General features: G+C 47.3%; 1 protein-coding gene across 2 annotated transcripts in view; it reads left to right on the forward strand.

Annotated features, from left to right (window-relative positions):
- ASTN2 (astrotactin 2) overlaps positions 1-26,666 on the forward strand; it is an 845,639-nt gene that overhangs the window by 173,880 nt on the left and 645,093 nt on the right. For both annotated transcript variants that reach the window (XM_045791077.2, XM_087869420.1), the window contains exon 3: positions 18,094-18,478. In XM_045791077.2, coding sequence (XP_045647033.1) covers positions 18,094-18,478 — 385 coding nt within the window. The remainder of the gene's footprint in view (positions 1-18,093; positions 18,479-26,666) is intronic.

A 26,666-nucleotide genomic window follows, 5' to 3' on the forward strand; every position in this document is an offset into this window, starting at 1 on the left:
TTTCCCTACAAAGGAAGGAGAGACAATGGAGTTTCTCATGAATGCAAAAATAATCACAGAACAATTTACTGAGAACATCCTATGTACCAGGTAGTGGGGATTGGGTTTGCAGAGGCCCCATATTTTCTCCACCTGAATTCAGAATAACTTGAAGGCTTTGGAAAAGAAGTAAAGCAAATGGACATTGGAACTTTGTCTTTATTATTAAGAAGGATTGGTTTGAAGGACATGGCAAAAAATGGGTACTTCCTCCATCAGGGTAAGTGCTAGGTACCTGGTGTCTTCCCACATGGGAATCTGTCCTTGTGAAGTGGAAGGGGTGGAGGCGCAGATCACGAGGATGCTTCTGGAGGGCAGCTGGCCCCCAAAATGAAAGGGCAAGAGGGAACGACAGAGCTATGGGAGCCCAGGTCCTCATTCCCCACTCACCCATCAGGAGAATCAGTTTACCCTGGAGGGAAGAGGAAAGGCAGTGGGGCAGGAGACAGTGTGTTTGGGGAGGTTCACCGTGATCACATGATGCCTGCGAGAGAAATATTTTCCTCCAACACTGTTCAGAGTGCTTCGGTGCCCAACATCATTTGATGCTACGATAAGTACAGTAAATCCTATTACATTAAGTTAGGACCATCATGATGCCTGTTGAATAGATGAGAGAAAGAGGCTCCTAGAGGCTTTGATCAGACATTCCCCTTTTGCTGCTACTTTTGTAACAGAGCTTACTGGGTGGCTTTTGTCTTTTTGTTATAGCCCTAAGGACATGGTGGGGCTGGAGTTCTACTTCAGTTCTGCCTGACCCCTAACTCCTCTTCTGCACTGTTTCCCAGACTGGGGCTCGTAAAGGCAGTGATGTTGAAGGGAAGGTGGACTGGGCATTAGGTGGGCAGGGGCATACCTGGCTGACACAGTGGGCAGCCTCAGGGTCTGGACTGGGAACACAGAAACAGTTGTGACCACAGTAAAAGAGATCCCTGTGTATGTAATGGGCTGAGGAATTTCTATGCCCGCCAGTTGGGGTCCTTGAAAAAGAGCCACTTTCTCCTCTTGTTTCTTCTACTCCCACCTCCTCTCCCCTTCCCACTTTGGACTCTCATCCCTTTTTCATTCTCTTCCTAAATCCTTGGCTACTTGGACTTATCCAGTGACGAGGAGCTCCCTTCCCTCCCACTCCTCCCACCCCTCCAAATTCACTCTCATTTTTGATTTTAAGTCAATTCAAGCCCATATATCGATTACTTTGTTTTATCGACACAAACATATGAGGTAGAATTGCTTATCAGCCACATTTTCTAAATACAGAATAAAGTAATTAGTCTAAGGCCACACAATTGGAAGAGTCATCCTAGGATTTAAATTCAGATTTGGTGAATTCAGACTCTGAGCTTTCACCAGTGTTGGGGAGGGGAAAGTTTCCCCTTACTCCTCTTGGTTCTTTTGGGTGGACTAATAATTAATTAGATTAATAGGCAAAAAACGAAAAACAAATTTAATTTCATATATACAGGGGCCCCCAAAATAGGAGACCCAAGAAGTGACCAAAACAGACTGTTTATATGCTTTTAGACAAAGAGACAATAATTTTATGAAGAACTGACCCAAAAAAGGATACAAATAAAAAATACAAATAAAAAAAAATTAGTAAAGAAACCAAGCATACTTTTTTTTTTTTTTTTTTTTTAATACATAGCCTTCTTGGCCCTGAATTCCCTATGTCTGGTTGTAGGGATGTTGGGATGTCTTTCTGCCTCTTGCTATAGGGAGAGTACATGTCATGTGGGAGATTTATTTTCTGCTTTCAGGGGGGACAGAGACGAGGGTCAGAATGCCAGCTGTTTCTCAAGTAACTTTAATTCAAAAAACTCAATATGCCGAAGTGGCATATTCTGGGGTGGACTGCCCTGAAACTTATCACCAACAGGCTAAATTGGCATATATAAAAGACGGGAAAGAAAGAGGTCAATCAGGGATGCTCTTCTTCTCCATATCAGCCATGTGTCAATCACTAGGTCAGCTTTACCAAGCCTCGCTGTCAGTAAGGACCCTGTAGCTGATTCGGTAGGGCTTGGTAAGGCCAGAAACAAGTATTTTTTAATGAGAGTCCCCAAGGGATTCTTATGATCAGGCAGGTTTGGGAAACATAGCTGTCGTCGTCTATTCAGGTGGCTATCACAAAATACCCCAGACAGGATGGCTTATAAACAGGAGAACTTTATTTTCAGGCATGGAGGCTGGAAGTCTGAGATCAGGGTGTCTCTGCGCTCAGGTGAGGGCCCTCTTGGGGACTGAAGACTTCTTATTGTATGTTCATGGTGGAAGTGTGAGCTTGCTCTGAGGCCTTTTACGTAAGGGCATGGAACCCATTCATGAGAGTTCCACCTCATGGCCTCACCCCCTCTGATGGGCCCCCCTTCCTCATACCATCACTTTGCACATTAGTTTCGGAACATCTGAATTTTGGGTGGCCACAAACATTCAGGCCACAGCAGTGTGGTTGGGCCACACAGGGTTGTGGGAAAGGGCATCATCATCTCCATCTGGGAGAGTCAAGAAGGAGGCATGCAAGCTGTGTCTTAAGACGTGAGTTGAGTTTGCTATGATGGGAAGTGTTTTTTTTTTGTTTTGTTTGTTTTTTGTTTTTAAGGATTTTATTTATTTGAGAGAGCACAAGCCGGGGGAGCTGCAGAGGGAGAGGGAGAAGCAGGCTTCTGGGACCTTCCCATGACTTAGAGATCATGACCTGAGCCGAAAGCAGACACTTGACCCACTGAGCCACCCGGGTGCCCCAGTTTTTGTTTTGTTTTGTTTTTTGGTAGTCGGGTATCTTCCTGTAATTTCTCCTCGTTGTTCAGATGCCGCCTCCCACAATGCATGCGGTCTCTGTGTTCTCCGCCTCAGCAAAGCCATGCAGGGAAAGGAAGGATCTTGCTACCCTCTCTTAGTCCTTTTCTTTCCTGGCTGAATTTTCTTGGTTCACGTATTATGCATTTTCTCAGAGACGTGTGAGTCTAAATAATGGACCTTAGATATCTTTCTAGATCCAGTTGGTTGAACAGTATCCCCCCAAATTCATCTTCACTGGACCCTCAGAAGGGAACCTTATTTGGAAATCGGGTCTTTGTAGATGTAATTAGTTAAGGATCTCAAGACGAAATCATCCCAGACGCAGGGCGTGCTCTACGTCCAATGGCTGGTGCCCTCATAAAAAGAAAAGAAGACACAAAGAGGCACAGGGAGCAGAAGGTCATGTAAAGACTCACACAGAGATTGGAACGATGCTGTCTTATGCCAAAGAATCTCAGGAGCCACCAGACACTAGAAGATGCAAGGAAGGATTCCTCCCTAGACCCCTGGGAGGGAGCATGGCTCTGTGGGCACCTTGATTTTAGGCTCCTGGCTTCCCGAACTATGAGAGAATAATTTTCTCTTGTTTTAAGCCACCCAGTTTGTGGTGATTTTTATGACAGCCCTAGGAAACGAATGCCCCCAACTTCTTTGGAGGCCCAGAGTCAGAAACGAGGAATTTCTCTGGGACAGACCCTATCCTACCTCTACCTGTTCTTCCAGAAGATTCTGACTGGTTCAAAAGCACAAGGTTGTGCCGGAGCCCAAGGCCCTCACCAGTACGGTCAGCAGGTGGCTGTATGACATGGGCATTTAATCCAGCAACTACGGGATTAACTGCATCTAAGTCAGGTGCAGTTTAGACAGTTCCTGGGCTCTGCCAGACCTCGTCCTTTCCAGCTTCAGGCTCTCCCCTCAAACAATACGTCATTGTGGGTGGCTGGCTTGGGGGAGCTGTCACTGACCCCGTTAGGCTTTGGGTCCCTGTACTCACCCCAGATTTAAGCTAAGGATGGTGTACAGTCATGTAAGCCCAGCTGGGACTGGATCTGAGGATGGGCCTTGGAAAGGTGTAGACGCAGACTCTAAGGGGTGGGGGGGAAGCAAGACCTAGAAAGCCACCTCGGGGCAGCACGGCTTGTGACAGCAAGGTCTCAGGGAGCAGATTTTGAGGTGTTTAGCAGTCCTGGTGGGCTGGAGAGGTTATCGGTGGTACAATTAGAATGTTCCCTGAACAAGGAAAGAAAGCATTGCCACCTGATGGCTCCTTCTGCAGCCTGGACCCTGGGATACCTGGGGCGTTGGCTAGGTGGAGGGCATCTCAGAGGTAAGAGGGGTTACTAAGAGTGACGTAGTAGGTATCTGCTGACTTGGGGTACTCAGGAAATGCTAAATTCTATGTTTCCAGAAAACTCCTGGTGACATGGAGCAGGAAGGTGACAAGGGAAAGGGTCAATCCTACCAGGTCAGCCCCTGGTGGGTGCAGCAAGGACCCTGAGCAGCTTTTGCTGTCAGCTCCTGCCACAGCCCGGAGCAGCCTCCAGTCGAGGCGTCTCTCTCTTCCCTTTTCTTGGCTCGGGGTCTTGTGCTTGACTCTCTGCCCTTAGTAACTAACTTTCCTGGGGTTTTCCTGATCAAGCCCAGTAGGGGAGATCCCGAGGCCATCACAACACACCTTCAAGACAATTGACAACTCCATCACCAGTGCTGGGAAATGGCAGCAAAACAGTGCCTCTAAAAGACCCCTATTGTGTGACTTGTAATAAGTTTCGGGGGAGCTTATGAACAACGGTGGAGGCATCAGAAATAGCAGAAAGCCTCTGGATTTGTGGCGTGGCTTTTTGTGACTGTGGTTATCGTCTGCCTGAGTTCCCACTGGTTGGTTTCTTCCCTCTCTTTTTCAGCACTTCTTTTACTAAGCACCAATACCTATCAGCAAAATCACTCAGCAGCATAAAAAGTTCTCTTATAAACTTGATTCTCAGTGGGGTTCTTGCATAAAGGGGCAGAGACACCTGTTGTCTTCATCATTTTAAAGCTGGGGTATCTCAAATTCAGAAAGGCAGAGTGGCTGGCCCAGGGCTCCCCAGCACAGCAGCAGCACTCGGGATTTGAACCAGATCCAGTGTTTTTTGAGCTGCATCCTAGATGCCCCCTTTCCTGTAACGGCCTGTCATTTCCATCCAGACGCGAGAACAGGAACAGCAAATAGATACAGCTATCAGCTTGCTTTCTGTGGAAGGTGATTGTGCAGGAATAGTTGGGTCAGACATCCCCTCACCCTTTTGCTTTCTGGGTCAGTGTCTCTTCAATATTTACAAATAAATATTAAAGAAATTTGGAATTGAGACTCACTTCTCTCCTCTGCTCCGGTGGTGGAAAGAAGCAGCCACACATTTAACTAGATTTGCCTCTTAATTACTTCTATAACAAGTGCCCCTTTCCCAGGCCCCCCGGGGGGAGGAACTAATGGCAGTGTGTATGTGTGTGTGTGTGTGTGTGTGTGTGTGTGTGTGTGTGAGAGAGAGAGAGAGAGAGAGAGAGAGAGAGAGAGAGAGTGTTTGTGTGTGTGTATTCACTAAGTGCCTTCCAGCCTGCTGGCCGTGGGGCAGGATTCCGAGATGATTGCCCTTTAGAGTTTACCAAGTCATTTGGGGAGATACATATCCATCCATCCATCCAAAGACTATTTAGTAAGCACCAACAAAGCACTAAGTTGTCTTGATGATAAATAAACAAAACAAAGCCTCTGCCGTATGGAAGTTCTATTCCATTAGAGCCATAAACAAAGTTAACATATCAATGTTAATATAACAGCAGAGAGAAGAAATGCTACAAATAAAGTTAAAGCAAGGAGAAGAGATAGGTCTGTGTTGGAGCCAAGAGTGAGGGGCACTGTCCCCTGGGGGTGCAGAGGGAAGTCTTCTCAGATGAGGCTCTGTCTTAGTATTAGAATGGCACCCCAGCTGGCCCCCCACAGTAAACTTCCTTTCCCCCTCCATGATTTCCCAAGAAGCCAGCTCACTTTGGAACCTTGCTGCCTGTAATGAAAGTTATTTTCCATGAGTTAAGGATTAAGTAGGCTCTTGGTGGCCTCCAGCTCTTCTGGAGTCTTACCTCTCCTTCCCATCTCAGAAGGCCGAGTTGTTGGGCACAGTGGCTTACAGTGGGCACAGTACTAGGGATCTCTCTTTGGACCCTGTGTGTCTGCACATTCCCAGAGAATAATGCCCCAAGCGGAGGATACAGACTCCGTTTACTGCCAGCTCTAGGGACACATGGAGGGCCCCAGGATTATTACAGTTGTCTGCAGCAGACAGACTTTAGATTCTGGAACCTTGGGCAAAGTCACCTCTTGGATGCTCACTTCCCTCATCTGTCGGATGAAGAACGCTGAGCTCATGTGGCTGCTGTGGCCACCTTGTTTAGAAATCTCTGCAAGGACCCCGGAGCATCCTGAACACTTCTTAGTTTATAAAGGGGCTAAGGATTGGGACTAAAATGTTCTGATTTCCTCCTCAATGTGTTTTCCCTCTGCCAGAATTTTTGAAACCACCATTGATTGACCACGGCTGTGTTCTAGACACTGCACTGAATCTCTTTTGTGCATTGTTTGATCTCACAATAGCCCCTTTCAATGAAGACTGCTGACAAAGCTGAGCTCAGGAAAGTGCCGTGAGCCACCCAAGGCTCCAGGGCTGGTCGGTGATAGTGTGGGTGCTCGGACCCAGGTTCTTCAACATCAGAGCCTGCATCCTCAGCCATCAGGCTGTGTAGTTCGCCATCTGCTCTGTCACGCGATCAGGTGTGGGTGCCCCTGATTGGACGGGCCAGCCCACTCCACACCTTTCAACTTGACTGTAGTTGGAATTATGAGGAAGTCCTTTTTGTTCCCACTTCCTCTATGCTCTGCACTTAGAAGCTTTAAGAAACTCTTTGCTTCTCACTATGTTTCCCTCCGGCATAGAGCTTATTGAAGTATGCATTACAGTGATTATCTGCTTACTTATCTGTTTCTGCAAAGCAACTGCAAGTTCTTCCAGGCCATATCTGTGTGTTCCTAGATCCAGGCAAGAGGCTTGCATGGGGACAGGGTATCACAATACATTACTCAGTAACAATGAAGCCAATATGTACTGGAGACTAAATGTTTTCCGTAGGTCAAGGGCTGTGTGAGGTCATGCAGAGAGATACATCAGTTTACCTAGTTCTCACAACAGACCTCTTTGGTGAAGGTATTATTCCCATGTTGGAGCTCACAGAGTTTTCCAAGGTCACACCACTGGTGGGTGGTAGAGTAAGAACTTGAACTCTGGTCTGCCTGCTTCCAGGTGTGCCCTTAAGCTGGCAAATGAGTACATGGATGGATGAGTGCCACAGTCCTCTCCAGTCATCTGGGTTCATCAGTTTGTCTTCAAGACCTAAAGAGGAGGAAGAAAATCAATCCTCTTGAAGATGCTTTCTCCCACCCTCTTCACTCATCCATCCTTCAGAGTGGGATTTCAGACAGAATTTGAGAGGCCACCTGAGGATTTGGAGTAGGGTACCGATTTGTGCTGAATGGCTCCTGTGAATTATCTTCAGTGTTCTCGCACACAAATGGAGAATTGCCAAACAGATGGAGGTATATTTCAGCCACCTATCCTCAGAGAGGAGTTTCTAATGGACTCATTCGTTAATTCTTCTCACCAGTAATTGAGGATCTACTATGTGTCATGAAACATTCAGATTTGTTCAGAAATAAATAAAACCCGGCCCTTTCCTTCATTCTCTGTCAGTGTGAAAATACAGTAAGTGCATAATGAGGCCTACTCCGTGTCGGACCTACCCAGGCTGGGTCTTGGGTGCACAGGGGTGGTGAGAGGGTAGTTGGCAGACGGAAGCAGGAGTCACTGAGAGGTCTGAAAGTCGTGTATTTAACCCAGCTAGAGAGAGCAGGTTTCAGAAAGGCTTGTTGAGAACTCATGACCCAAGAGCTGAGATTAAAGGACTAGACAGAGAAGCAAAGGAGGCGTATTTCCGGCCGAGTTAGCCACGTGAGCGAGCACACAGGTGTGTGAGATGGTGGGAGGGACACAGGACATTGAACCCGAGTCATACCTGTGTACACAGTGACAATGCTAGGCAGGATGGCGTAATATGTATTGCATTTGTTCAGGAACGCTTCTCAAGTTTGCCTTTGCCTTTCTAGAAAATTGAAGCTGGAGCTCCTGTCAGAAACCATCCAGCCTCACCTACAACCCCCAGAGAAGGGAGGGACGTAGTCAAGGGCACATTGCATGAAGCCTGAGAGAGGAGAGCAGGGGTGGTCACGGGAACGCAGTTGGGAAACTGCACAGAGACTATCTTACAGTATCATGGAGGGGAAGTGGTGGCCTCACCACTCCTTTGCATTTAATTTTCCAGGAAATGAGGTCTTGCATCAATAATAAGGATGATGGTATTTCCTGAGAGCCATGACTTGCAAGTCACTGCACTCATGTTCCATAACACAGACGCATTTAATCCTCCCCAGACACTCTCGGCTAGGGCTACTAACCCAATTTACAGATGAGAAAATGGAGGAAACTCAAATCACATACCCAAAGACACACGACTGGAAGGTAATACAGTGTGGCTGAAATCCACGTCCGTCTGATTCATGGGCAAGCGCCGCTGTCCTGATGTTCGTTCATTAGCTTTCCCCTTGATAGATTTCCCTAGGATTCAGATTGATCTCTCAGGATTCAGGCCTCATTTTGACCTGATCTAAAGATGATTAAGGGAGGTTGATCTGAGTGGGGAATGACTACGTTCCAAAGAACTGCTACGTTTTTACTTTATCCCCTTGGCATTTTCTTGCAAAACGGTGTCTCTAATAGATACATTATAAGTAGATGTCTAGTTTAAAAGAAAAAATGTTTCATTTTCTACAATGGGACCTCCTTTATTAAATAGGTCACCTTATATCTGTCTAGACACAAAGAGATAGCTATAGATAAATATAGTTAACTATAGAAACATAAAGATAGGTGTGAGTGTATTTTTATACATATGAATATGTAGATACATACACTCGCTTATATATGTATATATAGAAACAAGTCTTTATCAGTTGTTGTACGTTCGTCTTCTAATTGTTCACACATGTAACTTATCTCTTCATTTGATTATGTGCTGGGATCCTTCACAGACTTCTGGGAGCTTCCCTAGGAAAAAAATTAACGTGGGAGTTTCCTCTCTAATCCAGTTGCAGAATCCACACAGTGGTGTCATTGTTGGCTCCTTCTTCCTCTCCTTTCTTGCTAATCAAACACCAAGTCTTCCCCATCCCCTGGCATGTCTTGTTTTACCCCAATCACTGACTGTCTCCTTTAACTGCCCTACCTGCAGGTCTTATCACCTCTCTGTTAGAACAGGGCTTCCTCAATCTCTGTACTATTGACATTTAGGGCCAGACAGTCTTTGTCGTACCAAGTTGTCCTTTGCATGTAGGATGCTTATAGATTCCCTGACGTTTACCCACTAAATACCAATAGCATCCTCACTCCAGTCATGACGACCAAAAATGTCCCCATTACCAAATATCTCCTGGGGGGGGGTGCAAAATTGGGAACTGCTGTTCTAGGCTATTGTGACCAGCTACCTCAGTGGTCTCCTTACTTCCATTCAGTGCGATCTTGCCACCTTATTGCTTAAAGAAAAAAAAAAAATCTGAGAAACATGAATGCCTAAAGAATGGTCATGCCTTTTGCAATGTAGTTCTCAGCTTGTTCTTCCTCAAGGTCCAGCAGACATTTCCAGTCAAGAGAGTGAGCCTGCAGTTGACCAGAGGCTGCCCCAGTTGGGAGGCCTAATCCCGTATACTTGCCACCTTGCTGGGTCCTCTCAAGCAAGTTTATATTCTGAGCCTCACTTTTTTCATCTGTGCAATGGGTATAATAATCTAACCAGTAGGGGCGCTAAGTTCTGAGCACCAGTAACTCTAATACAAGGTAGAAAATGTTAAAAGCTTCTTACGTGAGGGGCGCCTGGGTGGCACAGCGGGTAAGCGTCTGCCTTCGGCTCAGGGCGTGATCCCGGCGTTATGGGATCGAGCCCCACATCAGGCTCCTCCGCTATGAGCCTGCTTCTTCCTCTCCCACTCCCCCTGTTTGTGTTCCCTCTCTCGCTGGCTGTCTCTCTCTGTCAAATAAATAAATAAAATCTTTAAAAAAAAAAAAAAACTTCTTACCTGAAGGTTCAGGTGAAGCACCATGGGAGTTCAGAGGATAAAGGGATTTCTTCTGGCTGAGCCTGGAGAAGGGAGATCCCAGCAGTTTACCAAGGAGATTGCATTGACCTTAGCCTTGAAGTCTGGTGGTATTTGGATGTGTAGATGAGGTGAGGGGCAACAATGAGGGTGGCATTCCAGGCAGAAGAAATGACCTGCGTGAAAATATCAGGAATGGTCATAGAAACAGTGAGTTCTGTTGTGGTTGGACACTTAGCACTGTGCCTGCTCTTTATAGTAAGTGCTTAGTCTGGTTGGTGGCATGTGTGGGTGAAGCATATGTTTTGAGAAACGTACCTCAAAAGCATATGTTTTGAGACCCGATTATCCAGAAAGGGTGGGGTCCTGATGGACGAGAACCTGTCAAACCACAGGATTCTCCAGTTTAGTCAGTGAGGAGGGTCTCCGAGTCCAGCTGTGCCTCAGTCATGGTCGAGAAGATGGACCGAGAACAGTAGGGGAGGGGACAGAGCCTGAAAGATCATCCAGAGTGTATTAAAAGGATCACGATGAAACGCTGCGGCGGCTGGAAGATAGGTCAGCCGTTGGATGGAGAGAAAGGGAAGGCGGCCGAAGCTACATTATAGATAACTGTCAGGATTCACACGATTTCTTGGCAGCTTTGGGGGAATATGGGCTGCACATCCTGCCACCAATACCATTTTAGGATGTTCTATGAACTTGGTCAAGTCACTTCTCTCTGAATCTCAGTTTTCCTTATCTGTAATGCCAAAGGTCTGGATTGGTTTCCAGTAATCCTTCCATCTTAAACATAGACTGAAGCCCAAAAGGAGACTTCCAGAGAACTTGGAGCCCTTACCCTCCTAGCTCCGTCGCTCGGCAAATGGCCAGGAGTACTCCCAGTGGATCATCAGTCTTCAGCCATCCTGGGGCTGGCTGTCGAGACCAGACACAAGTGACGAGAAGAGAAGGACATTACTTGGGAGAATATGCATGTTCACAGCTCTGAGGATTAAAGGCCCGTGTTCTTATCACTGCTGAACAGAGTATTATAAATCCAGTCTTAGAATACCAAATCCCCTTGCAGCTTGGCCGTTGTGAGGGAATATTAAAAAGGCCGGAGACAGAAATAATCAGTTTCCCAATGACACATTGTCAAATAAAGCATTTCTCACATTATCCTTTTTTTTTTTTCCCTTTCCCTGGCTCCTTCTCCCGTGCCTGGATAGTTAACATGAAAAAATAGATTAAAATGAGGCCAGGCTGAATGAAGTTCTAAGTTTGACTTTTCAGAAGGTTCTCTCAGTGGGGTAGTTTGGGGTACTTTCTATTTTTCAGCTTTATATATTTTTCAATGTTTGATATTGTGTCTGTAAGCAAATCAGCTGGAGGTACTGGCCTGGGGATAAAGGTAGAGTGGCAGGGAGGGTCCATGCAAGGATTGGTCAGGTGCCCTTTGGATGCTGAGGTCAGAGCTGCTATGCGGACAGTATGATTTCTATTTCTCTGGCATGGCTGGTCAAGATTTTAGGCTTCTGGTTATTTATTAAGCACCTTCTCTGGGCCAAATACTGCATCTTAGGTTGGGTAAATGGTAGGGATAGATGGCGGCCTAGGACATACAGTGGGAACATGGTCAACCAGATGACCGTATTGCGATAGTGCAGTAGATGCCTGAAAACCACAGGGGCTGTGAGAGAAGACGTCACAGACTGCCCCCAACCTGGAGAGGCCGAGACACTCCCTGAGGAAGTGATCTCTGAGCTGAGATGGCCAAGTGCGTTGAGATGAGCAGATGAAGGGGAGTATATTAGGTTCCTACGGCCGCCATAACAAATCACCACAAAGTGGCAAGCTTTAAACAACAGAAATTTATTCCCTCACAGTTCAGGAGGCCAGAAGTCCAAAATCAAGATGTCAGCGGCTTAGCTCACTCTGGAGGCTGAGGGAGAATCTGTCCCATGCCTCCTCATAGCTTCAGAGGGGTGTGGGCCATCCTAGGCTTGCCTTGGCTTGTGGATACATCACTGCGATCTCTGTCTCCACCATTACATGGCTTCCTTCTCTTCTGTGTGTGTGTGTGTGTGTGCGTGTGTGAGTGTGTGTGTGTGTGTGTGTCTGGCTGTCCGTCTGCGTGCTCTACTCTTCTTATAAAGCCAGCAGTCATTGGATTTAGGGCCCACCCAATCCAGTATGGCCCCATCTCAACCAGTTACAACCACAACAACCCTATTTCCAAATAAGATCACATTCTGAGGTTCAGGTTGGTTCTGAAATTTGGGGGGTCATTATTTAAACCATGATGGGAGTGAGAGCAGCCTGGGCTGAGGACGCAGCTGGTGTGGAAGAGCCCAGAGCATCGCGTTTTGGGGGAATGCTCATTGCTCAGTGCGGCTCCAGGACAGGGTATGGGACTTGGTGGGAGCTGGGCATGAGAATGAAGCAGGCACCTCATCATGAAGGACCTTGGGCATCAGGCATGGAGTCCGGACATTATTCTGAGGGCCCTGGAGATCCAAGAAAGGATTTTGAGCAAGCGGAAGGTGCAAAAGGATTGGTTTGGGTTAGAGGAATAGAGAGGCTGATATTTGTTGAGTATTTGAGTGCCGGACCTTTATTTTCTTGTTTAATCCTTGGCATGACTTTTCACATTGGGGACTATCAGTGCATTTTGTAGGCACCTGTATGCAGTGCAAGGAGGTAAAATATTACAGCCAACTTGTCACATATGGCCAGGAGGGAATCAGTGATCCCCACACTGGTCTCTGAGCCCCCAGACACCTGTGTTCCCCATCATGGCACTCTGTCCTTGACATCGCCCACCCTCGCCCTTGTCTGGCTCTATTGGGGGATCTGCGACTCACCATCAGTAACAGAATAAGAGAGGTGGGCTGATCCTTCTCTAGAGAGACTTCTAGTAGGGAAGGCTCCATAAGAGACAGCAACATACAATGCTCCTGCCGTGTCTTCCCCACTTCCTTCCCGACAGCTTAGTGAAATCCTCAGATCTGTAAGAAGAAGGGAAAACTGATCACCCAAGACCTGTGATGCTTGCAGTCTCACACAAACCAAACCCTGACTAACAGACTGGCATTTTTATTTCTGGAAATCACTGCCACTTCTCCAACCTTGTTTGTCTTGGGCTGCCCGAGAGTGAACACAGTCCAAATCGGATTTGGCATCCAGTCGTCCCTGAGGCCAGCAGGGCCTTTGCTCGTCACCCCTTGAGCCGTGGTCTCTTCTTAACCTGCTTTCTAAAAATGCACAGCCTTTCCCTGCGTCCTCTTCTCCCTTCTTGACTTGCTGTGGCCCTGCAGTGTTTTCTTCACCTCCAGGGCTTGTGTTGGCTCCCGGCATGCAGACTCACTGGCTGGACACTCTGGCCTTGCTTACCTTCCTGGTGTCATCTCCTGCTTTTCTGTTGGCTTGCCCTTGGTGGAGAAAAACCACAAGAAATGGGGTACAGCTCTGTGTGTGTGCTTAAGACAGCAGTCTAGACCAAGGCCCATCTGAAAGGATGCAGATGACGGGTTCTTCTTGCTTCTGAGTTACGTGTCTTCTTTCTTAGGGTGGAATGTCCCACTGGGAATAGAGGTGGCCACATGGTTCTCTAGAGCTTCTCAGTTTGTAAGGGCTATCACAGCAGTGCTCAGATTGCTTTGCCCAGCAACCCTGTGTCATGCATGAGTGAGAGCTGATCACAGATTTACCACGTACCAGGCACTGAGCGCAGCTCTCCACAGCCATGAGCCCACATCTAACCACCCTCTCTATGGATGTTTTTGACCCAGTCTTATGGATGAGGAAATTGTGATTGGGAGATTCATTCCTTTGTCCAAGGTTGTCCAGCTTCTATGTGGTAGCCTGAGAGTTAAAGAATTCTTTCTGACCATTATAGTCTTTGCCCCCAGCTATGCTGTACTATTCCAAGTATTGTTAAGTCCAATTTACAGTTGAGTAAACTGAGGGTCCATAGGGGAACTTGAGAAATTCAAGCTCAAACACAGTGAGTCAAGTTGAGTTAGGAAACTATTGACTGCCTGGTGGGAACCTGTCCACAGTGTCCTGTACTCCACCACTTTTTCAGGCTCTTAGGAACACAGAGCTGCTCAGACCTGCTGCTTGTAACATCCCCTGAGCTGCTACTATGTTTAAGGTGAAGTCCCCTCAGCTTTCAGGAGCCCAGAAGGGGGACATTTGTTTCAGTAGGTCATTGGCACAGTAAACCCTTGAATACTGAGATTCTCCTTGGGCCAAATTTCTGCAATGAAACTTTGATCTGTCACAGAAGCCACCTGGTGGCTGGCCCAGTGGAGGCTCATGAAAGCCGAGGTTGGGGCGAATAGGGAGGGCCAGAGCCACTGGCCTGGGATCCCGTCAAATGGCAAAGCCAGGCGTGAAAGAATCCCTAGATCGTTAAGCTAAAGGCACGCTCAAGCTCGGCCCGCATCAACGTGGAGCAAAGGAGTAGGCGGTGTTCCTCTGCACCACCTTCTGGAAGTTTCCTGTGCCGGAACTCTACACCTGGAATTGCCTAGGTGATGTGAGGGGGCACCTGTGAGGCGGGGCAGAGGTGACTCAGGCCTACGGTCCCCATGTCCCTTCCCACTCCGAGCAGAACTACAGAGCCATGCCGACACTCGTGGGGAGCTCAGCTGTGCTGCCTTGCTTAAGGGGCCTCCTGAGTCTGTGCCTCAGTTTCCTTCCTTCACATAGGACAGAGATACCTCACGTGCACACTTGTAAAAAGGTAAATGACAGAGCACCTGTGACATGTCTGGTCCAGATTGAGAAAGATTTGGGGACTCCAGACAAGTTGTGCAGAATAGGCATTGAGGTGCAGAAGGTCAAGCTGTTTATCCATTCACTCCTTCATTTATTCATTTACATTAAAGAGACCCTTGCTGATGCTGTTGACAATGGCAATAGCGAACAATGAGCAGCTGCCTCGTCCCCCACGTGGCACTAAGCGGTCTACACATACCTTGCTGAGCCTCGCGATGCCTCAGTGAGCCGACGCCGTGGATACCGCCCTTATTTAACCAATCACAAAGCCAAGGCTCTGAAAGCTGACGTGACTAGTCAAGGCCACACAGCCTCTAAGTAATAGAATCTGGACTAAAACTGTGTCGCTCTGAGGCCAGCTTCTGGCCACTATGCCAGATACTGCTGGCGGGTGTTGCAGGCAAAGCGTGGGGCTTCCTGCCGTCCAGGAGCTGCTCGTCTGGATTTAGGAGCTGATCCAGGACTGCAGGGGTGACCAGGGAGGGTGGATTGGATGCAGTGGAGGCAGGGAGGGGGTGGTCGTGGGTGGAAGTGGACAGTTTGGTTAGGCCTTATATTTCCCAGGTCATTGTTAATCCTGAGATCTGGCCACAGGGTCAAACCCTCAGAAACGGGGTGGGCGGGAGGGGCAGAAAATGAAGGGCCCTGGACCAGCAGGGCCCAATCCTCACAGCCAGGGAACTGCCCAGAGGTGTGAAGATAGGCAAGGAGATTTCCCCAAGATGTCAGTAACCAAAATGAAACACTTTGCTGAAGAACAGCCTTAGGACGTGCCCCTCGAATCCTGGATTTGAAGATAACGTTTTCCTTTTCCCTTCTCAGGATTTGCTCTCTCTTTCAGCACCTCCCCCATCTTTCCCATTTTCTCTTCTACTCCCTGAGGTCTGTGAGAACCATTATGCTGTGATGAAGCCAGTGGCTGTGCAATGAAGCCTTGAGTTCAAATCCCTGCTTTACCACATCCTGGCCTTTTGTACCCAGGTAGACCTAGGATCAAAACCTGTGTGACTTCAAGCAAGTTACTTAACCTCTCTGAACCACTTTTCCCTCATCTCATCAATAGAATAAACACTGTAATGCCATCACCTAGGATTGTCTTGAAGATCAAATAACATGAAGTAAAAGTAAGGAGAGGACCTGCTATCGTTTTAGCAAGTATTGTTCTTGCTTCCTCTCTCTCTTCACTGTCCTTGCTGTTACCTCTTCCCTTCATACTCCTCCCTCCTTCCCTCCCTTCCTCTGCCTCCTGCCTTTCTTCTCTGTGGTGGAAAAACTGACAAGTAGTTCTCCGTCAAATGAGACTTCTAGACGCAGAGCAATCATTATTGTATGTTCCGTGGAGGGAAAGGGATCTGTTCTTGTTTTGGGGGGGAGGGGCTCCAAAGGTCATGGACCATGCACGCCCACCCATTTTGCATATATTTGATAGAGTACTCATGCACCAGTGCACGTGCGTGCACGCGCGCGCGCACACACACACACACACACACGCACATACTTATAGATTTATTGGGTTTGGATACTTGTGCTTAAGTTCTGACATCCAGAGGAAGCTTCCTGGGGATTCCTCAGCAGCTCACTCCTGAAGTCAGGCAGGGCGGTCGGCCGTACCTGCACGCCTAGGGACCTCTTAGCACACTTTCCCACCCACTCCCCACCTGCTGTGGAGGTGATGAATTCCAGCTTACTGACCCGCGGGCCTTGCAAAAAGAACATGACAGCTTTCTGGTGCAGGCAGCAGGATAGCAGATTATTTTAGTAAATGGCGTTCTTCCTGGCCTAAGCAGGTATGCCTCACAGAAGTCACAGCCAGAAGTGAGGCTCAGCTTTTAGCCTGTTGCTCGCCGTGAGTTTCTGAGTCTCTCTATGTCTCCCCCCTCTCCCCCATGGAGTGAGGGCGATCCTTCCCAACCCCAGGGATTACCCCCAGGGACTCAACACAGCGGCCTCCAATCCCCCAGCCACACAGCACAGTATGTAAAGAAGAAAAGAAAGGTCAATGAGGGGGGCTACTGTGTTCACTGAAGATGTTTCTGGCACAGAGCGAATAAAGTGGAGCGAGGAGAATGCATTCCTGTCACCTCCAGCTCTTGGCAGGTGCCGTGGGGGATACAGACGTGTTTGTAAATAACCCTACTCTCAAGGAACTCACAGAAAGGGTATTTCACGAGTCTCACGAATCATGTAACATATGTTCATACACGGTAAACTGTTCCAAGGTAAGGTATGGGAGGTAGACTCAATTGAATATTTGCCAGTGGGATGTATTAAAGGAAAATAAGCTTCAGTTTACCTTAATGTTCTGATTAAAAGAGCCCTAGAAAGATATGTGTGTGTGTGTGTGTGTGTGTGTGTGTGTGTTTCCCTGTAGTCATTCCACAAATATTTTTGAAGCACTATTTTGTCCCAGGCCCCTTTTTGGGAATCATGTATTAGAAGACTAGTGTTTCTGGGGCACCTGGGTGGCTCAGTCGGTTAAGTGTCTTCCTTCAGCTCAGGTCATGATCTCAGGGGCCTGGGATCGAGCCCCGAATAGGGTTTCCTGCTCAGCGGAGAGTCTCCTTCTCCCTCTGCCCCTCCCCCTGCTCATGCTCTCCCTTTCTCTCTCAAATAAATAAATAAATAAAATCTTTAATTAAAAAAAAGGAAGACTAGTGTTTCTGATAATTAAGGAAATATAGACCATGCAGAAATTATGTTTGACCTTATAATGGTGTCTCATATTTGCAGCGGGTTGGAAAAAAGGCTACTATCTCTCGATCCCTTCATGGACTCATTCTAGAGATGAGGATGCAAAGCTGAGAGAGCATGAGCAAATGTCCTGGGGTCACTCAGCTGATGGGAGGCAGAGTTGAAATTCAGAGACTCACTTGGGTGAAGCCATAGCCCTTGACTCTTCCTAGGATTTAGCTATCAGCATTGCTCTCATGTGACCATTATCCGTCTCATTTGCTCCTCGTGGCAACCTAATGAAGAAGAGAGGGCAGGGATTCTTAATCATCCTTACACACGTGAAAAGCAAGGCTCTGAGAAGTCAAGCAGTTTGCCCAAGGTCACACAGTTCGTTTGTTGATGTGGAAACTAGGTTTGGAAGTAAATCTCTCTGGCTTTAAAGACATGGCTGGTGGTTCCTGAGTCTTTATGAACCACACCCAGGGATCTGGGCTGAGTGTAGTGGACAGGAAAACCCTCGATGGCACTCTAGCTCAAAGACCTGTGGCCCATTTGCTTGTCCTTCTTCCCTTCTGCTCCAGGGTGGACTCATTGCGCTGCTGCTTCTGCTGCTGGTGTTCACGGTGGCGCTGTATGCCCAGCGGCGCTGGCAGAAGCGTCGCCGCATCCCCCAGAAGAGCGCGAGCACGGAAGCCACTCATGAAATCCACTACATCCCGTCCGTGCTGCTGGGGCCCCAGGCCCGGGAGAGCTTCCGCTCCTCTCGGCTGCAGGCTCACAATTCTGTCATTGGAGTGCCCATCCGGGAGACCCCCATCCTGGATGACTATGACTACGAGGAGGATGAGGACCTACCCCGGCGGGCCAACCATGTCTCCAGGGAGGATGAGTTTGGCAGCCAGGTGACCCACACCCTGGACAGTCTGGGCCGGCCAGGGGAAGAGAAGGGGGACTTTGAGAAGAAAGGTGAGTCTTCCTTGTTGCATCCCACCTTCCAGGGGGCCTTTTGGGGAGCTGGGAAGAGGCGTGGATGCTGGCGGTTGGGGACACAGTTGGTGTCTTCTGGGCTAAGCCATTCTGGATTTATGGCCAGTCTGTCTGTTGGGTTATCAGAGTTTGTCTTCTCTAGCTCTTCAGTAGTGATGGGAGGGGGGAGTAGTGTTCTTGGAATTTTGAGGAGCATCAGAAGTTATGTGATTCAATATTCCTCTATTATCTCTTGATTACCTCCCTTGATGGCCTTCTCACTACTCAGATGAGAGAACTCATCTCATTTTCAGACACTACTATTAGAAAGCTTTTCCTTATGCTGCGTTGAAATCTGTTTCCCTGTCCCTTCTTCACAAAGCAAAGGAATCTGATCTTCTTTCTCTAAGGCAACTCTTGGAAAAGTTGACAAGAGGTGAAAAAGACACCCTGTTACTTCTGGAAAGCAACTTAAATAATCCATTTCTTCAGCTAGACTCATGTGACATAGTTTTCAGCCATTTCACCGTCCTGGTCACTGTTCTCTAGATGGAGAGTCTAATTTTTCATGTCTTAGAATGTAACACCAGAACTAACACCCCCTGCCTCAAGGGGGAAATGCTCCTGTGCTAGGCAAAATGGGACTTTCACCTCCCTCTTGCCAGCTGGTATTCTTCTGTTGATGCAGCCTGAGATCACATTTTGTGCCACTATTGCTGGTTCATATTGGGCTTTTTGATGACCGAAACCTCTCACCCTTTTTCATATGTGCTGCTGCAAAGACCCATGTCCCAGAAGTTGGTGGACACGACAGATTATTTGGGCATAAGCACAGAATGTGTTCATATTTGTCTTTATTAAGTGTCTGTGGTACCAGCTTGTTCATAGATGGAATTTGGCTCTTGTCCTATAAATGCTGCAAAAAAAACGCTTTTTTCTTCCTCATTGTCTTCGTGACACGGGTGATAACTATGGGTTAAAGGTTTGGCCTGGAGGCCCCCATTCTGACATCGACCCACTTCTTTTGTGAATTGAGAGAAATCCTCACTGCTTGGGCTGTTGCTAGAGCTCTGAGCTCTACATCCTACTTCTCTGTTTCTGGGGTCCTTCCTCTGGGACCCGTCTACCCGTAGTTCTCAGTGGGCTAGTAAGAACATGGGGGATTTCTTAAAAGGGGACATTTTTGTCAAGCCTAGAACCCTCACAGTGATGAGAGTGAGACAGTAGGCTAGTGTGCAGGTTTTGGAGTCATCTGGACCTGGGCTCAAATCATGACTCCTTTATTTATTGGGTGACCTTGGAAGAACAGGAATTTAGCCCTCCAGGTCTCAGTTTCCTCACCGAGGGGTTCTGGAAGGATTCAATAAAAAAACAAAATGTGTACAAAATACCTACCCCAAGGCCTCGTACGTGGCAGGTGTTGGATCCCAAGAGCTGTGTTCAAACCCCTGGTCTTAGCTGGGCTTCCCGAGTGTCCTTAATCCACGTCCAGTATTCACCTCCAGTCTCCTTTAACATTCCAGCCACCACGGTCTGGGTTTCTCTTGTTCTCCATGGTTGCTCCTGTCTTTGAACTGTTGGTTTTCTGACATACCCCCCCACTAAGAAGTGGAGATGAGCAGACTGAACTGAACCCCATTCCTGGGTTCACTGATGCCATGGCCTTGGGCAGCCGTCTCCACCATCCCCGCAAGGCTGTGCCTTCACCTCACCTGTTTTCATCTGACCCATGGTATTTTTTTTTTTAATGTTGTTCTGCCTTGGCTTTAAAATAAAGTACAATTTGAAATAACACAAAGCCCTTCACTTAGTCCTGGATCCAGCCCTCTTAGATTCAATAAGGATAGAAGAGGGAGAAATCCAGGCAAGAGGAAGTGGAGGGCACACTTTTCCTGACTCCACACAGGATTCTGGTCACCTTGACTGTGGGGAGGTGGCTGAGGGGCTGTTCTTGCACCTTTATGGTCCCTGAGCACCCGGTCCTCCTTGTGTAGACAGGAGAGGGATGGTTCCACTGGCCGATTGCAGAAGACCTCACAGCAGCTCAGACCCGATGAGTGCTCCGTGGCCTCAGTGGGAGCCTTGGGAGAGAACCACGAGGCACTGTCTTTTGTGGGGTGACCTGGGACGGGCTACGGGTTTTGTCAAGAGGAGACAACTCTTGAGAGGCTGGGCAACCCATAGAAAAATAATCCCACAGCCTTTTTGAAAGTATATTGCCAAAGGCTAATCTCATTTGCACCTTTCCCACTTCGATTTTGCTTATAAATTCAAACCCCTTCTCCATTCTCAAGCACTGTCACCTGCTTTTCAGCGGGACTTGCAAATAATAGAGAGAACATTCTGGAGAGCAGAGGGAAGAAGTTTCATGACCAAGCGGCCACTGCTTGGGTTTCCAAACCCCAAAAGCATCGTTTGACATTGAGCAGGTTTGACATTGAGCTGATACACATCTGTCTGGCCAGACCCTTTGTTAAATATTGAACTTCTTCTGTGTTGGTTGCTAAGTCACGCTCTATCCTGAGCTCTCCCAGTGCCTTCCTGCTGCCTGGCCATCCCAGCCCCTCCCCCAAGAACCCTCCCGAAGCTTCTGCTGTCTAGGAACAGGGTGGCTTTAGGATACTTCTCCAGGATTATGGCCGGCGTCCTTTCTTACTAGTTGGTGCCTAGGCCTTAGAAGTTCTCAGGTATTTTGAATCTCACTGCTGAATATCACCTCGGCACATCACTGCGGATTTATGTCAGTGTGTGAATGCTCGGTGCTGTGTTTGGTACGTAACAGAAACTTGATGCATTTTAATTCCAATGCTCCTTATCCATCCTTAAATTTATGTTTCCCTTCCCTGAATATTATGCATGAAAGCTCGAGGAAATTAAAATAACAAATTTATCACTTTATCAAGGGAAAGGGTAGGGGCATGGCCGAATGGATATTGGGTTTTCTTAATTTTGTTTTATTATTGTGAAAAAAAATGCATGTTTGTAATTGAAGAGAAGGAAGGAGAGAGAGGGAAATAGAAACAGAGACAGAAACCTTTATTTAGCTGTATATCTGCAGTTCTGGGAGCTCTCCATGAATTACGTCATTTACATAATGTCCTCACAATAACCCCGGGAGTTGTGTACTAAATACTGCTCCATTCTACAGAGCAGGAGACTAAGGCAAAGAGGGGCTGAGTAACCTGTCCAGGGTCACACAGCTGGAAAGTGGCTGAGCCAGGTTGCAGCTCCAGCACAAGAGCGGTCATGGTCGGGACAGAGCTGGGGAGTGAACACACCACCCCACACTGAGTGTCATGGTCTTGGGATGGCCCCGAGCTCTTACAGTCGCAGGGATAGCTAAGACATAGCAACCATGAACTTGCTTCATCCACAAATCTGGGAAGAAACACAGGTGGTTAACATCTGTTCTTGGAGGCAGGAAGCTGCTACGCAGTAATTCTGAGCTTCTAAATTGGCTTCTAGAAGGGACTTTGCAGTAGGGAGATCCTTTTGTGTGTGTGTGTGTGTGTGTGTGTGTGTGTGTGTGTGTTCTGAGAGGTTCCCAAGAGTACAGGGGACTTGTGTTGGTGTCAGTAGAGTACTCTAGGGTGACAGAGAACTGGAAAGCTCTTTATTAACTTACGCTTCTGACACCCCCAGTGAATGCCATGTAAATGTCATTGTTGTGTAGCACTTTCTAAAACTTCAGAGCTCTTTGTACCCAGCACCTCATTCCAGTGCCTTGGTGTTCAACTTCTTCACACAGAGGCTCTAGCCTAGGCTTCTAGCCCCCTCCGCTTCACCCCTGCCTAGCCATTTCCCCTTCAAGGTGCATCAGCCTTCCTGGCATGCCCCAGACACCTCATCCTCACACGTCTTCACTTTCATGCCTACCCTCATCCATGAGTTCTTCCCACAGCAGCGGCTTTGTAATCACCCCTCTGGTCATAGCGCTTTCATGCTGAAAGTTTTTCCAGAGCTATCACTGCTATTGACCTCAGCCCCTATACTCCAGCCAATGGCCTCCTCTCTGTTCTTCATGCTTGCAGAGCTTCTTCTACCACGGGTCCTTTGCATATGCCATGATTATCTTTTCTGGAAAAATCCCCCTCTTTCTTTCCCCAGTCTGTCATGGCTGACTCCTTCTGGTCATTCTGGCATCAGCATAAATCCCACCTCATCAGACAAAGCTCTTTTCTCTATGTGAGCTGTGTCCTTTTACCTTCTATCCACTCCCCTGTTTATTTTTCTAATTATTTATACTTATTTATTAACTATTTTAATTTTCTCACTAGATTCAGAGTTCCATGAGATCATGGACCAGTTCTGTTTGGTTTGTTCTGTGCCTAATGGAGCGTTGGGCATGTAATAGGTGTTGGGTCAGTAGATGGAGGAATGAATAAATTAATGAATGGAGAGATGGCTATCTTCCTGCCACTCCACAGGCTGATAACTCTGCATGGACTCCTTACTAACATTTTCTGTACCAGACAAACCTTGTTTAGTATTTTTATTTTTAAAAGACTTCTGTATTTACTTGAGAGAGAGAGAGAGGTGGCAGAGAAGGGAAGAGGGAGAGGCACAAGTAGACTCTGCGTTGAGCCCAGAGCCCAAAGTGATGCTCGATCCCACAACCCTGAGATCATGATCTGAGCCAAAACCAAGAATTGGATACTCACCTGATTGAGCCACCCAGGTGCCCCTGTTTAGTATTTTAAATCAATCTTTTGTTGACTGTTCCCACCTATCTCATAAGGAAGAAATTACCTTTACTGAAATTTGGAGATCATCTCAGTTATATAAGCTAAAAATAGCGAAGCCAGAATTTGAACCCAGCAAACCCCAGCATGCTCTGAAGACAACACCACATGCATTAATCCTGTCCATTTATTTGATCAGGAGAGGTAAGGCCTGGGCTTAGATGCTAGCAAGCCAAGTTTCTTTGAGCTGCATTTATCAAAAATATTGAACACCAGCCACAGGGAGAAATAGATTCTGCACTGAGGCCACACACACACACACGCACACACGCACACACACGTTCCCACACGTGTGTGTGTGTGTGTGCGTGTGTGTGTGTGTCTAAAATAAGTTTTGCAAAAGAATACTTACCGTTATTATATGTGGCATGCTCTGATAGTTTCTGTTCTTTTTATGTCGTCTTTTTAATGCTGGTATGAACCACTGAATTGGTTTCAGTTTATGAGTGGGACTTGACGTGAATTTCAAAGATCTCCTAATCCTCAGAGAGGGTCTAATGTACTGGGCGACCCCCAGGGGGACAGATCCCTGGTCACTGGATCTATGATACCTTCCTGCACATGCTCCTTGCCTGGAGATCTGAAGGAGGGGGATAATTCAAGGGACTCAAGGTGAGGTTTGGGAGGAGGAATTGGGAATGGTACATGAGACAGTTGTGGTTCATGTAGGGCTTTATGTCTTACCCCTGCTGTCCCTGTGGCCAATCCACTGGTGTCTTTCACCCCATACCATGGCCCACTGTTCCCATCGTCTGTATACTTTCTCTTGAAACTACTCAGCTGTTCCTCCCAAAGGACCCTTCAGGTGTCCTGCATATTCTTTCCTTAGGGGACACTCTCGTCCATCCCCTAAGACCCAGAAATTTCTCCCATTGTGCTCACTGCCTGGAAAACACCACCCATCCTCTAAGCCTCAGCTCCACACGTTCCTCTTCCCAGGGTCTTGGAGCCCCAGAGGGAGGTTCTCCAAGAGCCTGAGAAACTCACTCCTTAGTATCAGCTCCCATTTGACAGGGTGCTGCCAGAGCTCCCTGGAGGCCAGCGGAAAGCAGGATGGGTCGGATTGCTTTCCCCAGAGCTGGATTGCTTTTAACTGTCCATACATCGGGGTTCCACACAAGATTATTTTTGAAGGATAGTTTCTTTAACATAAAAAGAAGAAACGTTTGGATGTGACTTTTTTTCACCCAACTGCCCTGGCTTCATATTACCAACTGCCTCTCCTTGTTCTCCTTGCTGAAAGTACTTTTTGGAGTCTGCATTGCAAAATGTCCCAAAGGCTGTTTGGTGTACTTTCTGTCTTCTCTACACCTTTATCGGCTATTGCAGAGGGAAAGGGGCTGACACTTGAGTCCCTGCATCATCTTTTGGGTGCACCTGTCCCTCACTACTCAGTCATTCATTCACTCAGTCATTCAACGGTTTCACAGGTGTTTACTGAGCACCTATTATGTGCAAAACATTGCATTCAATGAAGAAGAGACAAAGTGCAATGGGAAATGGTTTTCTTCTAGAAGCTTACAGTTTAGAGGGGTATAAAACAGTAATAGCCGCTTTATTTTATATAGTCCTTTAACATTTATAGAATGGCTCCATAAACATTATATGATACTACTCTGTGTGTTACTGAACCCTTCTGAGAGACAAAGGACCTTACGGGGCTCAGAGAAATTAAATCACCCCACCCCACCCCACCGCCCAATGACAAAGAGTGAGTTTAGGAGTAAAGTTCTCCTTAAACCCACGTCTCTTGAGTTCAAGTTCACAGCTCTCTCTGTCTGGCCATACTGTATTTATCTCTGCAGCATGCTGAATGTCACTTGGGAAACAACTTGTTACGTCTACACTGCCCTCCCCTTCTTCATCTTAAACATCAAAACTCCTCATCTTTGGATGTATCCAGACAAGACTGGGGAGCCCTTGGCCGCAGATGGTGTGGCAGGCTTGGAGACGAGACACAATTAGTAATTGCTTCTAGTTCCCAGATTGTAAAATTTGAACTTAATCTGTTTCCATTCTGTTTTGTTGTTTGGATTTCTTAGAAAACAAAGTGGGGCAAGATCTGTATTTGAATAAATAGGTTCCTTAGAACTAGCCAGCCTGGCAAGTATTCAGAATTGAAAAGTTCTCCTTTCTCTCTCTCTCTTCTTTTTTTGCTTTTCCTTTGAACCCCAGCTGGCTCCTTGTATGATGGTAGAACATGCATTTTCTCCCCAGTTAATGTTCCTACATAGTGGAGTTAACAGGGCTGCGGATGATCAGGCCCTGACTCGGTAGCAGAGCTGTTTCTGCTTTGACGTGTGCGTCCCTCCCTCCTGGACACTGGTCCTGGTGCTTCAATGCAGAAGCTGGGCACAGCGGGAAGGAGCCAACCCTCCGACAGACAGGAGCTCGGCATCCCCAGACAGCCGTCCTCCGAGCTGTCTCCACGCTCTCTAAAATAAGATATAGACAGAGATTTGTCATGGAATCACAAACAGGAATGTCACCAAAGCTGTCACCAGAGCCCCTTAAAATGTCACTTCCCAGCATTAATTGCCACGATAGCAAAACAAACGGGCGTTCTCTGAACGTTTGCGCTTCCCCTCCTCCCTCATGATTCTTTCCCCAGCTCCCTGTCTCTCTTTTCTCCCTTCACCCTCGGAGGCCCCCTCCTCCTCGTCTCCAGGGACACTCTGGGCATTCTGACTTGATTAGACTGTGCCCTGGAGAGGCTGCCCCACTGCACACTGACAGATGAGGGTGAAGGAGGTTTGATAAATGTCAGGGGCTGAAGAGACTGCTCCCTGATTGATCAGAGCTGGAGTAATTTCCCAGCAGTCGGGGGACTCTGTACCTCCCGTACTGGCCTCCCTCAAGATAGCTGGACGTCACCCAGCGGGGACCTGACTTTCACAAAGAGAGTCCAGGCGGCTCAGGCTCACCGTCTCCCCCAGGGACCCAGCTTGCCCCTGGCTCCCATGTGCCCGTCCAATCTGGTGGATGTGGTCAGTTGCCGTCGTCATCCACATGTATGATCAGTTTTTATTTTCCTAATCTTTCCTACTTACAAAAGTGTGTAAGCTCATTGTAGAAAACTTTTTAAAAAGCCTCAATTAGCAGTTTTTCTTAATGCCTCCTCATAGCCATAATACCTGTTTACACTGTTTTCCTATTTTTTCTCTTCTCCTCTTTTATGTACTGAAAGTTGCAAATCTATTATTTTATATCTTACATTTTTATGAAATGTTATGTCATAATATTTCAACATGCTTATCATTCCATCTTATAACTGCTCATAGGTTATTCATTGGTGAACATTTCAGTTGCTTCCTTTGTATTGTGTGTTCATTGGCAACAAACATTTTGGGGCTTTATATATTGTTTTTCACTATTCTGTATTATTTTCTCAGGATATATTCCCAGGAATGGAATTACTGGGTCAAATGATCTGACTGTTTTAAAGT

The sequence above is a fragment of the Ursus americanus genome, chromosome 18 (assembly GCF_024610735.1).
Source record: "Ursus americanus isolate L20-20 chromosome 18, mUrsAme1.1.p, whole genome shotgun sequence".
Lineage (NCBI taxonomy): Eukaryota > Metazoa > Chordata > Mammalia > Carnivora > Ursidae > Ursus > Ursus americanus.